The sequence below is a fragment of the Nerophis lumbriciformis genome, linkage group LG22, assembly GCF_033978685.3.
Source record: "Nerophis lumbriciformis linkage group LG22, RoL_Nlum_v2.1, whole genome shotgun sequence".
Classification (NCBI taxonomy): domain Eukaryota; kingdom Metazoa; phylum Chordata; class Actinopteri; order Syngnathiformes; family Syngnathidae; genus Nerophis; species Nerophis lumbriciformis.
The window spans coordinates 1,708,400-1,725,710 of record NC_084569.2 but is presented as its reverse complement, the minus strand read 5'-3'; the positions used below and the strand labels follow the sequence as shown (position 1 = coordinate 1,725,710).

At 39.6% G+C, this 17,311-nt stretch overlaps 1 protein-coding gene across 1 annotated transcript; it reads right to left on the bottom strand.

Moving 5' to 3' along the window:
- Positions 1-2,507: 2,507 nt before the first annotated feature.
- On the bottom strand, positions 2,508-14,365 carry polr3h (polymerase (RNA) III (DNA directed) polypeptide H). Its single transcript, XM_061974494.2, has 6 exons — positions 14,099-14,365; positions 11,880-11,976; positions 8,508-8,594; positions 6,530-6,593; positions 4,834-5,059; positions 2,508-2,776 (listed from the first exon to the last, which is right to left on the bottom strand). Exons 1-6 carry the CDS (start codon positions 14,207-14,209, stop codon positions 2,726-2,728), a joined length of 636 nt encoding a protein of 211 aa, XP_061830478.1. The 5' UTR covers positions 14,210-14,365; the 3' UTR covers positions 2,508-2,725.
- Between the last annotated feature and the right edge of the window lie 2,946 nt (positions 14,366-17,311).

The following is a 17,311-nucleotide window of genomic DNA, read 5'->3' as shown; positions in this document are numbered from 1 at the left end:
AGGGGTAAGAATTTGATGATAAAAACGTGTTTTCCCACAGAGTAAGGCTTGATGTTGAACATTATTTATTCGCATGGCAATAAGGATTGGATCATTTTACAAAAAAAAGGTAAAAAGTGGAATAAATAAGCAAACAGTTGTAATGTGAGGAGAAAATGTTGCAATATTGACACTAATAACACTAAGATGTCATCTATGGGGTTTTTAACTTCAAAACTGTCATTGCTCAAAAAATATTAAGACTTGTAATGAATGAATGGATCTGAAATTGATGTAGACATTCACACGCTGAAAGTATAAATACAATTATTTGATATCCATCCATTTTATACCGCTTGTCCCTTTCGGGGTCATGGGGGTGCTGGAGCCTATCTCAGCTGCATTCCGGCGGAAGGTGGGGTACACCCTGGACAAAGAAGGCGGTGTACACCCTAGACAAGTCACCTCCTCATCAACACAAATATGACTTATTTTGAACACTTTATGAATGGGATCCCAAGACTATTAATTATTATAATAATAGACCAAAAGCAATGTTGTTATGAATGATTGACCTATAATTACTTCACATCAAATATTACATTTCCAACATTTTTTGGGGGTAAAATATTGCATATTTGGTGTTTTTCCTATGGAAATAAGAGGATTTTGACAAAAACGCACAACAGATAAAAATGTTGACTTGATGTCAACAGAAAGATCTGAAGTTGATCGACAGAGATTTAAGTATTGACAATTAAAAAAATCATAATTTATGACTTATTTTTAACGCTTTAATGACTGGGACCCTTTTTGGTCCCCAGAAGCTTTAATCTGCACCAAAATATCTATTAAAAATTTTTTAAAAAATATCTAAAAGTTTGGACACCCCTGCTCTAGAGATTTAAGAGTCGGCGTGGGGGAGTTGGGAGAGTGGCCGTGCCAGCAATCTGAGGGTTCCTGGTTCGATCCCCACCTTCTATCAGGTGAGGCCACACTGGGGCCACACTGGGGCCCCACTGAGGCCCCACTGGGGCCACACTGAGGCCACACTGGGGCCCCACTGGGGCCACACTGAGGCCACACTGAGGCCACACTGGGGCCACACTGAGGCCACACTGGGGCCCCACTGAGGCCACACTGAGGCCACACTGGGGCCACACTGGGGCCACACTGGGGCCAGTGTGCATTTCCAGTGGAGTCTGATAACAATCCCCCTAAGAGGTGCTCTCACCCATCTTAAACCCAAAAGTGATGTTTAGAAAAAGACTGTAATGTATAGGCTCCAGCACCCCCCGCGACCCCAAAAGGGACAAGCGGTAGAAAATGGATGTATGGATGTAATGTATAAGCCAACCACTTCCACAATATCTGCTGTCAATCACCAGCAGAGTGGCTTTAAGAATAGACTAAGAGGAGAAGTATTGTGTAAAGAGAAGATTCTAGAAAGTACCTAATGCTTTTATTGACTATTTTATTGATTATGGGACAAGCAGTAGAAAATAGATGGATGGTACTTTTTCATCACTTATCGTTTGTCTTTGGTACACTAATGTGTTTATTATAGGCCATTCTTTTATTTTTGCAAAGATATATATCTATTTTTATATTGCTCTTTTTATCTTTGGTATGAACATTATTATGTCAACTCAAAGTTATTGTTTTTTGTTGGTATCACAACATTTGATTATTGATGGTGTCGTACTGCATTGTAATCTTTTGCTTTGTGATTGTGATGTTTTTGGCCAGGAAGAATAGTCTCCACTGTGGTGTAGACTCATGCATGGCTCCTCAATGAAACATTTCACTTGCAGTGTAAATGCTCAGCTGGCTGAAAGAAAAAGAGGTTTTGTCCACAGTGTAAACGCTAGAGTGTGGCCCCCCACAGTGTAAACGCCTGGGTGTGGCCCCCTGCAGTGTAAACACCTGGGTGTGGCAGGAACGTCCGTAGATTGGCTTTTATTTGGGGAAACAAACATGAGAGCAGTTTGTTCCACTCCTGAAGTCCAAAGCAAAAGTTATTGACATATTTTCTTCTTTGGGAAGAAAAGTCACATTGTCAATCAAGAGCATGAGCAAGTTGTTGTAGTGGTCACATGACACATTGTATAGTGGTCACGTGACCACTATACAATGTGTCATGTGACCACTATACAATGTGTCATGTGACCACTATACAATGTGTCATGTGACCACTATACAATGTGTCATGTGACCACTATACAATGTGTCATGTGACCACTATACAATGTGTCATGTGACCACTATACAATGTGTCATGTGACCACTATACAATGTGTCATGTGACCACTATACAATGTGTCACGTGACACATTGTATAGGAAGTAAGAAAAAGTCATCATTATCTTCCTCTCCTCATATTTCTTATTTTTAACAATCCAAGGTTGTGTTTACATTCTGTCTTGATGTTGTATGAAGATAATCATGACATTTATTTGATGTTGTATGAAGATAATCATGACATTTATTTGATGTTGTATGAAGATAATCATGACATTTATTTGATGTTGTATGAAGATAATCATGACATTTATTTGATGTTGTATGAAGACAATCATGACATTTATTTGATGTTGTATGAAGATAATCATGACATGTGATGAGGAAAAGAGACAAGTGAAAATCATTGTGTCAAAAGTGGGCCTGCCTGCTCCGCCGCGCAGTCACTCCAGTCATGCGTCCTCGCCCAGATAAGCTCCTCCTCCTCCTGCTGCTGCTGCTGCTGCTAGTTGTTCCACCATGACAGCAGTCCCAGGCCCGGCTCACAAATGCTGCCCTGGAACAAGAAAGGTTACTTCCTTCTGCTTTATGTCTGTCATCCAACCTCTCACACTTTCATCACTTCACTCATGTGACATGAGTGAAGTGATGAAAGTGTGGACATGACTCACATACATACATACATACATATATACACATATGTATGTATATATATATACATATGTATGTATATATATATATATATATATATATATATATATATATATATATATATATATATATATATATATATATATATATATATATATATATATATATATATAAGATGGCAGGTGAGGCGGGGCCTCACCTGCCATCATGAAAAGAAAAAAAATGTAAAAAGAAAAAAAAATAATTAAATTGTTATATGTATCCAGTGATTATACTACAAAGTTATTTTCCATTTAACTTCACCAGTTTTAGATTATTTTTATTCAAAATCACTGAATTTTCTCATTTGCCGTTCAAATACTGAGAAGAGACGGTGCGGTGAACAGTAGCCAGTTGAGGCACGTCACTCAGTGCCTCAACATGGATTGCGGACTCTGCTAACTGCTGGCCTGCTGTGCAGTGAGACCGTATTGCTATATGAATTATATTATACATTTCCATAGTTTAGTTAGCTGAGGTATATAATGTACAGTGTATTTTGTCAACAACTGTATGTGTGTAACGTATTTCTTGTGCTGAACAATCATACAACTGCTGCGAAGACGCACTGGCTGAGGCTCGCGTAACCCCGCCTCCTGGTGCCGGTTAATGCACCCCCTCCGCAGAATGCACCCCCGACGGGAGCGCCACACCAACCAAAGCCCACACCCAAATCCTCCACGTGCAAGACCGAATCCACCCAAAAAAAGTCACTTAACAAGGAGCCAAAAAGTGCAAAAACAACATTGCTCACGCCGGAGGAGCCGTGAACGACTGCAGGGACACTACATTAGGTACACCTGCAGACTGCAGCACGGATTTCATATTTCATTCATTCACAACTCCTCCAACACCAACACCACTGTTCCCGCCCTTATAAGTAAAGGTAAGACCATAATAACGTTTTTTTAATTAAATGTGCTTTTTTGTGTGCTACAGTTTGTATGTGTAAAGTTAAAGTTAAGTTAAAGTACCAATGATTGTCACACACACACTAGGTGTAAAGACATTTGTCCTCTGCATTTGACCCATCCCCTTGATCACCCCCTGGGAGGTGAGGGGAGCAGTGGGCAGCAGCGGCGCCGCGCCCGGGAATCATTTTTGGTGATTTAACCCCCAATTCCAAGCCTTGATGCTGAGTGCCAAGCAGGGAAGAATGCTGGTATGAGCTTTTAAACATAACCCGTTAACTGCTGCCAATCAAATGGTGAATAAGATACTCTTTAGGGTTCATATGTTTGTAAATCTGACTGTGATGAAGTCAGTGCCTCACCAGCCATCAACCTCACCGCACGTCACTGACACATATATATATATATTTATATGTAATATTTGATGTGAAGTCATTGGAAGCTTCAATAGCTCAATCATTCATTACAACATTGATTTTAATTCAATATTATTTTTTGAGCAAAGACAGTTTTTAAAACAAAACCCCACTAAAATTCTCAAGGCTCCAAAATGGTCCCACTCATGAAAGTGTTAAAAATAAGTTATACATTTTTTTATTTTAACGCTTACATCTCTAGAGTACTGGTCTACTGTATGAGAAGTAGATGAATGAAGTACTGGTCTACTGTATGAGAAGTAGATGAATGAAGTTCTGGTCTACTGTATGAGAAGTAGATGAATGAAGTACTGGTCTACTGTATGAGAAGTAGATGAATGAAGTTCTGGTCTACTGTATGAGAAGTATATGAATGAAGTTCTGGTCTACTGTATGAGAAGTAGATGAATGAAGTACTGGTCTACTGTATGAGAAGTAGATGAATGAAGTACTGATCTACTGTATGAGAAGTAGATGAATGAAGTACTGGTCTACTGTATGAGAAGTAGATGAATGAAGTACTGGTCTACTGTATGAGAAGTAGATGAATGAAGTACTGGTCTACTGTATGAGAAGTTGCAGGACATGAGACTCACTATGAGTGTGTACGGTGCTTCTTTCTTCTCAGCAGGGGGCGGTGGTGCGGTGGACTGTCCAGGTTGTGTGTCTGGCGTGGCATCAGCGGTGGGTCCTGTGGGCGACGTGTCCACGAATAGCTCATCCGCCACTCGAAAGCGGATCTCCTCTCCAGGGTCCATGTAGAGGTCGTGAGCTCCCTCCTCCGTCTCATACTCCCACATCCACACCTGCTCGGCTTCGTCACTTGGGCTGCTGTCAAGGAAGAGTCACAGGGTGGTGTTGCAACATGGCGTGTAGAGGGGAGGATACAAGGAAGAGTCAGAGGGTGGTGTTGCAACATGGCGTGTAGAGGGGAGGATACAAGGAAGAGTCAGAGGGTGGTGTAGAGGGAAGGATACAAGGAAGAGTCAGAGGGTGGTGTAGAGGGGAGGATACAAGGAAGAGTCAGAGGGTGGTGTAGAGGGGAGGATACAAGGAAGAGTCAGAGGGTGGTGTTGCAACATGGTGTGTAGAGGGGAGGATACAAGGAAGAGTCAGAGGGTGGTGTTGCAACATGGCGTGTAGAGGGGAGGATACAAGGAAGAGTCAGAGGGTGGTGTAGAGGGGAGGATACAAGGAAGAGTCAGAGGGTGGTGTTGCAACATGGCGTGTAGAGGGGAGGATACAAGGAAGAGTCAGAGGGTGGTGTTGCAACATGGCGTGTAGAGGGGAGGATACAAGGAAGAGTCAGAGGGTGGTGTAGAGGGGAGGATACAAGGAAGAGTCAGAGGGTGGTGTAGAGGGGAGGATACAAGGAAGAGTCAGAGGTGGTGTTGCAACATGGCGTGTAGAGGGGAGGATACAAGGAAGAGTCAGAGGGTGGTGTAGAGGGGAGGATACAAGGAAGAGTCAGAGGGTGGTGTTGCAACATGGTGTGTAGAGGGGAGGATACAAGGAAGAGTCAGAGGTGGTGTTGCAACATGGCGTGTAGAGGGGAGAATACAAGGAAGAGTCAGAGGGTGGTGTAGAGGGGAGGATACAAGGAAGAGTCAGAGGGTGGTGTAGAGGGGAGGATACAAGGAAGAGTCAGAGGGTGGTGTAGAGGGGAGGATACAAGGAAGAGTCAGAGGTGGTGTTGCAACATGGCGTGTAGAGGGGAGAATACAAGGAAGAGTCAGAGGGTGGTGTAGAGGGGAGGATACAAGGAAGAGTCAGAGGGTGGTGTAGAGGGGAGGATACAAGGAAGAGTCAGAGGGTGGTGTAGAGGGGAGGATACAAGGAAGAGTCAGAGGGTGGTGTAGAGGGGAGGATACAAGGAAGAGTCAGAGGGTGGTGTAGAGGGGAGGATACAAGGAAGAGTCAGAGGGTGGTGTTGCAACATGGTGTGTAGAGGGGAGGATACAAGGAAGAGTCAGAGGGTGGTGTAGAGGGGAGGATAGAAGGAAGAGTCAGAGGGTGGTGTAGAGGGGAGGATACAAGGAAGAGTCAGAGGGTGGTGTAGAGGGGAGGATAGAAGGAAGAGTCAGAGGGTGGTGTAGAGGGGAGGATAGAAGGAAGAGTCAGAGGGTGGTGTAGAGGGGAGGATAGAAGGAAGAGTCAGAGGTGGTGTAGAGGGGAGGATACAAGGAAGAGTCAGAGGGTGGTGTAGAGGGGAGGATAGAAGGAAGAGTCAGAGGGTGGTGTAGAGGGGAGGATAGAAGGAAGAGTCAGAGGGTGGTGTAGAGGGGAGGATACAACTTGGTGGGCTGCTGCAGGGACTCTGGCGGGATGAGGATGTCGTCAAAGAAGCCCATGGTCACTGCAGGATGGAAAGACCACGGTCAGCGTTCACAAGGAAAAGCACACCCGCTGTGTTCACCATCATGAGAACAATGAACAGATCAAAACCACACTAACATACAACTTTACTACCAGCAGGTCATAACAGCAATATATATATATATCAATTGCATTATTGGCTTTATTTTACAAACAAATCTTAGGGTACATTGAACATTTGTTTATTATTGTCATTTAGTCCTTAAATAAAATGTTGAACATACTAGACAACTTGTCTTTTAGTAGTAAGTAAACAAACAAAGACTCCTAATTAGTCTATGCAGTAACATATTGTGTCATTTATACACCTATTATTTTCTACACATTATGAGGGACAAACTGTTAAAATTGATTATTAATAATAAGTTTACTGTTAATATCTGCTTATTTTCCGTTTGAACATGTTCTATCGACACTTCTGTTAAAATGTAATAATCACTTATTCTTCTCTTCTTTGATACTTGACATTAGTTTTGGATGATACCACACATTTAGGTACGTTTCAGAGGTGGTATAGTACTGAATATGATTCATTAGTATCATGATTCTATACTAATACCAGTTCACCATACAACCCTAATATGCATATATAAGGGACAAGCGGTAGAAAATGGATCGATGGAGCCTATTATTTGTGCACTATTGACTAGTGATGCAGCAAAAATGTTGGGCATCCAAAAAAGACCACCAGCACGGTGCTGCTGAGAGCGGATGTGATGGCGTAAACAAAATGTGATGTCGTAAACAAAATGTGATGTCGTAAACAAAATGTGATGGCGTAAACAAAATGTGATGTCGTAAACAAAATGTGATGTCGTAAACAAAATGTGATGTCGTAAACAAAACGCACAGTGTTGTCTGCAGCTGAGTCAACATGTGGACAATATTAATACATCCAAAATATACAGCCATCTACAAAATGTGCAAATATTAAGCTTTTAAGGAGAGTGTGACGTGATGGTGTGTGCACGGGAGGAAATACTTGCTGGGATTGGGCCTCTTGTTAGCATAAGATTGGCAATAAAAGTTAAAAACAGCGTCATACTTTGTGATTTGGTTGATTGATCAATTAAAACTTGTATTAGTAGATTGCACAGTACAGTACATATTCCGTACAATTGACCACTAAATGGTAACACCCCAATAAGTTGTTTAAGTCGGGGTCCACGTGTGCCTTCTTATGGACGCTACAATACATTCTATTACTTTCATTTGTTTTCACGTAAAAAACCTGATTTTTAAGGTGTGTGTGCCTTCACTCTGCTGTGGCAGGCGGCCATAATGCAGCTAACATGTCACACATGCTAATAGCTAAGCTAGCTTGAAACAACACATTAAGGAAGTGTTTAGTAAAGTTGAAGAAGTGTTGCTGAAAGCATGTTGGAGCAGGAAGTAGGCAGATATTAACAAAATAAGAGTTAAAGTGTCAGCATTATCAAAGTCAAGAGGAGGGCCGATCCAGTGTCAGCCCCAAGGGTACTATCAGTACATGATCGATACTAGGGTGATCAAACTGATATCCTTATTTCCTTGAAATCATTTTTTTGTTTTGTTTTTGTTGACTTTGAGGGCAAAAAGCAAAGGATTTAAATGATACATAGTAGTTTTCACTTTTCTTTAGTTATTGTGTACTATTGACTTTGTTTTGTTCATCTAAGAAAAGAAGGAACTACTGTAAATATTGTTACACCATAAATACATTGAAATATCTTCAGTTAGTACATGGGATCGGTATTGGTATCGGCCGTTCTCCCACATGGATGGTCCTCACTCCGACATGAAACCATCTTCCTCTTGGTGGAAAACAGCTCATCAGCATTATCAGCCCTTTGGTTGCAGAGGACTGCACTTCCTTTACCAGGCATTTGATTGGAGTGTAAAAGAGTGAGCTCACCATGAACGCCCTCCTGACTGCAGTACTTGATCTTGCCCACCAGGATCTCTTCCAGGAACGGGTGAAAAACCACATACCTGAAATGGACTGAGCAGAGGTCATTAAAGGTCAGATGATTTCAGATGTTGGGACATTTACGGACGCTGCTTTACTAATTTGACTGCAGGGCGTGATGTTGAGCTATAAATATTTTGCATACTTTCAAAAATGCAGCAATGATACGTGTATTACTGTCAAACATAGTAGTGATATGTGGGCTCTGTACCGAGGATGTCCTTGTGGCTTGTGCAGCCCTTTGAGACACTCGTGATTTAGGGCTATATAAATAAACATTGATTGATTGATTGATTGATGATTGATATGTGTTCTCCCATGTTGCAGCAGGAAGTAGTCTTTGCCGTTAAGTTGCATGTGCCAGCCTAGTCTTTTGTTGCGCCCTACAAAGTGTTTATACTGCAAGTATTGTATTTATTACACGCCAACTGTATCATGCATCTTAGTCATAGTTTTCACTACCAAATTTGGAGCTGGTGAAATCGCCTGGTAAAATCGCTCATGCTAATCGGTAGCATGTCTATGGCACATCCAATATAAATTAGCATCAAGCTCACGCACTTTGAAAAGTGGAGCTTTACTCAACTTTTGAGCACGTTCTTGTCACTTTGTTGGCATAGAAAAATGGTGACATCACCAAGAGGCATCCGCTCGGAGTCTGCAACCGGACATGACGTCAAAGGTATCAAAATAAGGCACCGTTGGATTTTACGTGACTCAGTACCCAGTAGTACCAACTAGAGGTGGGAATCTTTGGGCACCTCACTGTTCCATTAAAAATGGATTATTGATGCATCTTTAATTGATGTATATTGATGCAGTTTCACAGTTCTTTTCCTTTCACTAAATAAGCGTTTATCACTTTTAAGAACAGTGCATTTATAATAACAAAGTTAAATATAATTCCCATTGCATTTATTTATTTGCAAGACTGGAAGACAAGTGCCTGATAATAAAGGAGCTGGTGAGATCTCTCAGTGATCTGGCTCACTGCAGTCATTTTACAACTCCATTATTTCCCCACGGACTTCAAGCCAAGCCTAAAAAAGTAGCGTATTGGGGATGAGTCTTTTAGCCTTATTACAACATTATAAATATCAGTCTTGCACCCTAAATTTTAAAATGCGGCCCTCGGGGAATAAAAGTTTGGACACCCCTGACAGACGTGAAAAAAGGCCATTATTGGAAAAAAACTAAAAGACTAAAAATGTAAAAAAAAACTATGGCGGTTATGTAATAGTTGCTGTTGGTTTGTCAGTCAGTAGCACAACTCAAAAAGTGGGCGGGGTTTCGTGAAACTTTCAGGAAGCGGGATAAGAAACAACTAATTCCATTGATCCCTCACATTCCTTCCAGTGATGTGCCATACCACTGCTTTACTTGCTGATCCCACACCAAGTCACATCCAGGCTGCTATCGCCAATACCTCCTGCAAATATATCTAGTGTGCCTGCTAAAATGTCAAAAGTTGTGTATTTTCAAATAGAAAAATACAACAATAGTAAAAATTTAATAAAAAAAAGAGCAAAAAGCTGAAATATTTTAACTAATAATATACTTTGTCACTTATTAGAGCTGTGAATTTTTGGGCAGAACACGATTCCATTTGATTCTTGGGGGTATAGATACCATGTAAAAGAGATTCTTTTTTTTTTTTTAAACATTGGGTGCCAGTTCTATGATGAACTGCATTCCTCCATAAAATAGATAAACAGCTCTGATCCATCCATCCATCCATTTTCTACCGCTTGTCCCTTTTGGGGTCGCGGGGGGTGCTGGAGCCTATCTCAGCTGCATTTGGGCAGAAGGCGGGGTACACCCTGGACAAGTCGCCACCTCATCGCAGGGCCAACACAGATAGACAGACAACATTCACACACTAGGGACCATTTAGTGTTGCCAATCAACCTATCCCCAGGTGCATGTCTTTGGAAGTGGGAGGGGCCTATCCCCAGGTGCATGTCTTTGGAGGTGGGAGGAAGCCGGAGTACCCGCAGGGAACCCACGCATTTTCTATATTACTTAAAAGAAAAACTGGTTTTGTTGAATAAAATTCTAGCCAAACATTTAATAAAGTCAAATACAAATAAGGCAAGAAGAGAAGTATCTTGTGTAGTGCAGATATAGATTATCTACATCTACTATATGATTTGTCTGAGTGGTTGGACAGGACAGATTTATTTACTTATTTATTTTCTTAAATTGACTTTTGTTTTTAATGAATCAATTAAGCATTGTTATAAATAAGAATCGCGATTCATTCATAAACCAAAATATTTTGGACATCCAAATCACTCATAACACAAAGTTGTGTCTTTAAATGTAAATAATATCTGTTTTTAGCTTCTTTTTTTTTTATTATAAAATATATCAAAATGACCCACCATACTTGACTTTTCAGTATGCAGCCACAGGTGGAAAAAGTTTAGACACCCCTGATCTAAAACATTACAAGCTCTCAAAATGAAAATAAACTATTCTTAAAATATAGACAACGTTTAGTTAGTTAATTAAAAAAGCAAAATAATACATTAATAATTTAAATGACAACAACCATATCAAAGACTGTTAAAGTGCAAGTGAACATGATCATTTTTATACAGGCAACATTTTTCACACTAGATTATGCAATTACACAATTGTTTTATTAATATTGTTATGCTATTCTTACATGGGAAACAACAACAGTAAAAATGTAAGAAAAAAGAGCAAATCAATCGTAATGTGATGACAAAACTCTGAAATGTTCTGACTAATAATTAATAATAATATAATATCTGTTTACATCTTTTTTTAATATCAAAATGTCCCCCGCATACTTTGACTTTTCAGCTTGCAGCCCTTGGTGGAAAAAGTTTGGACACCCCTAAACTAAAATATCAAAAGTGTCAATATTTTGATTTGAGAATCGATATTAGAGCATAAAGATCTGGTATCGGAGGTATCGATATTTCCGTATCGATCCACACATCTTTAATTTCTACTAAGATGTTCTAACTTCTGTGTGTGTATGCTTGTGGCCCACAGAGACAAAGATAATGGACAAGAGGGTTCACTCACTTTCTTTTCATCTGCTTTAGCTGGCTCAAAAAGTTATCATCGAACTTTCAAGGAATGTTTGTTCTGTGATAAGGAACAAACGATGACCTTTTAAAGGCTGATCCGGTTCATTTCTACATTTCCGTACCCCTCCCCTCATTCCAAACACTACTTTTGCAAGTGGAAGTCCAAAACTAATGCAATTAAAAGTAGTGGACAAGGAGGAAGTGTTTGGCCGCAAAAGCACTAGGACGCAACAATAAGAGTGCAAAACAACACCTTTGGTGTGTGAGGCGCCATCCCCCGGGAATATGTAGGAGTCCTCCAGTTTGGTGATGTCATACAAGCAGATGCACAGCCCCACGTTGTACACCACCTGAGATGATGAGACAACAATCGAATGACATGCTATTGAAGGAAAACACTTTTTTTGTAATGTTATACATTTCTGCTGACTGCATTTTTGTTGTATGAAATTGAAAATAAAAATCAAGCCTTTTTTTAGATTCAGTTACTGTTTTTCAACACAAAAAAGCATTTTATAAATTTTTTGTATTTAAAAATAGACTAGAATATGGTTTTAAATTTGTTTTTCTGAAAATAAAATTTAATGACCAACACATACACTGATGTTTTGGTCATTAAATGTTATTTTGAGGCATAGAAATTGAAAAACAAAGAAATACTGGTTTAATCTAATTTTATTTTGAAATACAAAAAATAAATCAAAAAACTGGAACGAAATATAAAGGCTTGATTTTCATTTTCAATTTCATAAAACTCGTTTATTTAAATTTTATTTAAAAAGTTTAAAGAAGCAAATAAAAAAAACAAGCATTCATCTATTTTGGTGTCAAAGAGCAATAACTACATTTAAAAATGGTTTCATTTTGTATTATATTTAACCAAAATGTAAATCACCAGTGGACAGAAATGGAAATACAGACCAAAACGGATGTTTTTTCATTTGCAGCCACCAGATGTTTTATTTTCAAAATTAAAGCAAAGATAACTACTACATGTGCCTGTGACTTTGAATAAAATGTATTTGGAGTCCTACACAGAATTTATTTTAAGACAAGGACTGATATCTACACAAACCTCAAACACATATCAACAGAAACTGAAAAACAGACCAAAATGGGTGTTTTTTTAATATCATAAACCAGAAGAAGCACTTTTGAAGATGGAACCACTGACTGGCCTGTAAAAAAATAATACTGTACTATATTGATGTATAGTGTGTGACCGAATTCTTCTTTGCATCCACTTTAGAGCCATAACCTAAATCATTTTGCTGTCGCGTAGTATCCCTGCTTTTACTTTGAAAATCAAAACTTCCGGTGTCAGAATATGACAAAACATCAATTTTAGTTTTAACTTAAATAAAATACAAAATTATTTTTTTTAAATGTTATTTGATGAAAAGAACGTACAATTACCACGACGAACTAACCAGAAAACGACTGGTTTATTTGAATTTTTTAAATAAAAATAACAAACAGTTGAAAAACAAAGCGATTTTTTTTTGGTGTGGAACCAAAAAAAATCGCTTTGTTTTTCAACTGTTTGTTATTTTTATTTTAAAAATTCAAATAAACCAGTCGTTTTCTGGTTAGTACGTCGTGGTAATTGTACGTTCTTTTCATCAAAGGAAATTTAAAAACAAAAAACGATTGGTTTATTTTAATTTCATTTCTAATTTGGTGTCAAAAAGCAACACCTATCTAAAAACTGTTTTGATTTTCATTTTACATTTGAAATAACAAACATAAATGCATAGTAAACAGACCAAAAACGAATGTTTTTATTACTTGCAGACACCGGGAGTTTTTATTTTCAAAGTAAAAGCGGGGATAGTTACAACGGTACCCATGTGTCTGTGACTGTGTCCAGAATGGCTTTGGAGCCTAACACAGGAACTGTTTTAGACATAGCAAACGAAGACTGGCGTCTGCAGAAATCTCTACGCATAACAAAAATTGAAATATAGGTCAAAATCGGAAGTTTTAATTTTAAAGAGAGGATCAGACCGGAAGTAGCAATTTTAAAGACAGGACAGCGGACTAGACTGCGTGTCAAATTGTATTTCCCCCTCCACTTTGGTGTGATATGTGCGTATAGATTTCTGTAGATGTCAGTCCTCGTTGAGCCATGTGTAAAATCATTTTTGTGTAGGGCTCCAAAGATATTTCCGCCAGCTTCTACATTGAAAATACAACTTCCGGTGTCGGACTATGAACAAACATCCGTTTTGGTGGATTTTCCTTTATGGAATTGAAAATGAAAATAAAGCCGGGTTTTTTGTTATTTTTTAATTTAGTTAATGCTTTTCAACGCCAAAAAATCAAAACGGGTGTGAAATAAAGGCGATGCCTTTTGTTTTTGAAGTTCCTTTCATGCAAATACAATTGCAATAGTAGAAGATACAAATAGTAGAAGATATAAATAGTAGAAGATAGAAATAGTATAAGATATAAATAGTATAAGATACACACCTTGTTCGCCAGCTTCTTGTTGAGCTCCTCGGACACTGCCTCGTTGACTTGCTTGTGGAAGTGCCAGGGACATATCCTGACAGTGTCGACCATCTCCACCAACACGAACATGGCCAAGAGTCGATCACAGGCTACATAAGAAAGGTCCGCTTTCACCTATTCAACATCCAAATGAAAAAGAGGTAGTCGTTAAAGAAGTAAAGTGTCAAACATGCTGTCGGCTGCTGCCATGTCACTTTACGGCAGAACCAACTACTTTACGACAGGTCGTAAACATACATTCAAGGTACAGTGTCCCGTTTTGTGTAAGGCTGAGACTTGACACTGTTTAATATTCTGCCTTTTTATAGCACGTAAGCACAGCAAACATGTGCATTTAAGCTCATATCTGTTATATCATGTTGACACATATGTCTGGACAAAATTGAGGCTGCAGGGGCTACTTTGACACAGTTTGTAAACCAATCCAATGTAGGTCAATATATGCTAAACTTAGCTTTATTACACACACACACACACTCATACCTATAACTATATATATATATATACATATATACACATATATGTATATATATCCATCCATTTTCTATATATATACAGATACACACACTATATTGCCAAAAGTATTTGGCCACCTGCCTTGACTCCCATATGAACTAGAAGTGCCATCCCATAGGGTTCAATATGACCTTTTGCAGCTATTACAGCTTCAACTCTTCTGGGAAGGCTGTCCACAAGGTAGCGCAGTGTGTTTATAGCAATTTTCCACCATTCTTCCAAAAGCGCATTGGTGAGAAGGCCTGGCTCTCAGTCTCCCTTCTAATTCATCCCAAAGGTGTTCTATGGGGTTCAGGTCAGGACTCTGTGCAGGCCAGTCAAGTTCATCCACATCAGACTCTTGTCATCCATGTCTTTATGGACTTTGCTTTGTGCACAGTCATGTTGGAAGAGGAAGGGGCCCGCTCCAAACTGTTCCCACAAGGTTGGGAGCATGGAATTGTTCAAAATGTTTTGGTATCCTGGAGCATTCAAAGTTCCTTTCACTGGAACTAAGGGGCCAAGCCCAACTCCTGAAAAACAACCCCACACCATAATTCCTCCTCCACCAAATTTCACACTCAGCAGAATGCAGTCCGAAATGTAGCGTTCTCCTGGCAACCTCCAAACCCAGACGGGTCCATCAGATTGCCAGATGGAAAAATGTGATTCATCAGTCCAGAGAAGGCGTCTCCACTGCTCTAGAGTCCAGTGGTGATGTCCTTTACACCACTGCATCCCATACTTTGCATTGGACTTGCTGATGTATGGCTTAGATCAGGGGTCAGGAACCTTTTTGGCTGAGAGAGCCATGAAAGCCAAATATTTTCAAATGTATTTCCGTGAGAGCCATATAATATTTCTTAACACTGAATACAACTAAATGTGCGCATTTTTAAGTAAGACCAACATTTTTACAGTATAATAAGTCTCTTATTCTTTTTAATAACATTGTTATTCTGAAGCTAACCAATGATGAATAAAATACTTCTTACCGTTGCGACTTCTTGAACAGGTGCGGTAGAAAACGGATGAATGGATGAAAATGCATGAGAATGTTTTATAGTTTGAACATTATTTTTAACACTGTGATTACCAGCGGAATTATTCAATACTTATCGTGTTAAGCAATGTCAGCTAAGATTGATCTGAGAGCCAGATGCTGTCATCAAAAGAGCCACATCTGGCTCTCGAGCCATAGGTTCCCTATCCCTGGCTTAGATACTGCTGCCCGGCCATGGACGTACGTGGGCTAATTGGAAGGTGACATGACGTTTGGAGCTCTGTAGCAAGTGACTGTGCAGAAAGTCTTTGCACTATGCTGACCTCTCTGTCACTTTACATGGCCTACCACTTGGTGGCTGAGTTGCTGTTGTTCCCAAACTCTTCACTTTTCTTACAATAAAGCTGACAGTTGACTTTGGAATGAATATATATGTATTTATATATCTATTTATATTCATGCAATATGATCATTTGGATGGGTGGCCTAATACACTACATTGCCAAAAGTATGTGTATACATACAGTATATATTGTTACTTTGCATGCAGTCAGCTTTCGGCCACTGGCCTAAAAGTTTGGACTCCTGAAAATGTCACATGCCTGATAGTTGTAGTTGCATTGCATCACACAAAGAGGTGTTTGTAATCTTTTGGTTGTGCCTGTATCTACATAAAGGAGTGCACAGAGCGCTAACTGTGCATCATTATTACTATACTAATTCTCTCACTTACAATTTGATGTTGTTTATTATTTCTTCTGAGCCTCGCTGATTCAGCAGTAATCCGATCGTAGCAGGTCAATAACAACAGAGAATGAAACATCACATTTCACTGATGAGAGCATCACAAACTGGAAAAAAAACCTCAACAATGTAAGGTAATACACGAAGGCTTACCAACTTTAAAGGCCTACTGAAAGCCACTACTACGACCACGCAGTCTGATAGTTTATATATCAATGATGAAATCTTAACATTGCAACACATGTCAATTTTAAATTTCGCGCGAAATATCCTGCTGAAAACGTCTCGGTATGATGACGTCAGCGCGTGACGTCACAGATTGTAGAGGACATTTTGGGACAGCATGGTGGCCAGCTATTAAGTCGTCTGTTTTCATCGCAAAATTCCACAGTATTCTGGACATCTGTGTTGGTGAATCTTTTGCAATTTGTTCAATGAACAATGGAGACAGCAAAGAAGAAAGCTGTAGGTGGGAAGCGGTGTATTGCGGCCGGCTGCAGCAACACAAACACAGCCGGTGTTTCATTGTTTACATTCCCGGAAGATGACAGTCAAGCTTTACCATTGGCCTGTGGAGAACTGGGACAACAGAGACTCTTACCAGGAGGACTTTGAGTTGGATACGCAGACACGGTACCGTGAGTACGCATGCAGCTGCGGCTTCCAAACATTTGATCGCTTGCCCGTACGTGCGTGCCGCTATGTGCATGTCACGTACGTAACTTTGGGGACTTTGGGGAAATATATGTGCTGTATGAACTTTGGGGAGGTGAACGGTACTTTGGATGGATGGAATATTCATGACAAATTTGTGCTGTGTTTGAAAGATGTGCTATTTGGATTTACACTGTATGAAGAACTCATTTGAAAATGAATTTTACCTTTGCAAGCTCATTCTACTATTGGCTAAGTTTTATATTCATAAATGT

Coding starts and splice junctions, on each gene's coding strand:
- polr3h (XM_061974494.2), bottom strand. CDS start 14,209: ATGTTCGTGTTGGTGGAGATGGTCGACACTGTCAGGATATGTCCCTGG. Junction 11,977..14,098: donor ACAAGAAGCTGGCGAACAAG/GTGTGTATCTTA, acceptor TCATCATCTCAG/GTGGTGTACAACGTGGGGCT. Junction 8,595..11,879: donor TGGCGCCTCACACACCAAAG/GTGTTGTTTTGC, acceptor ACCTCTGCTCAG/TCCATTTCAGGTATGTGGTT.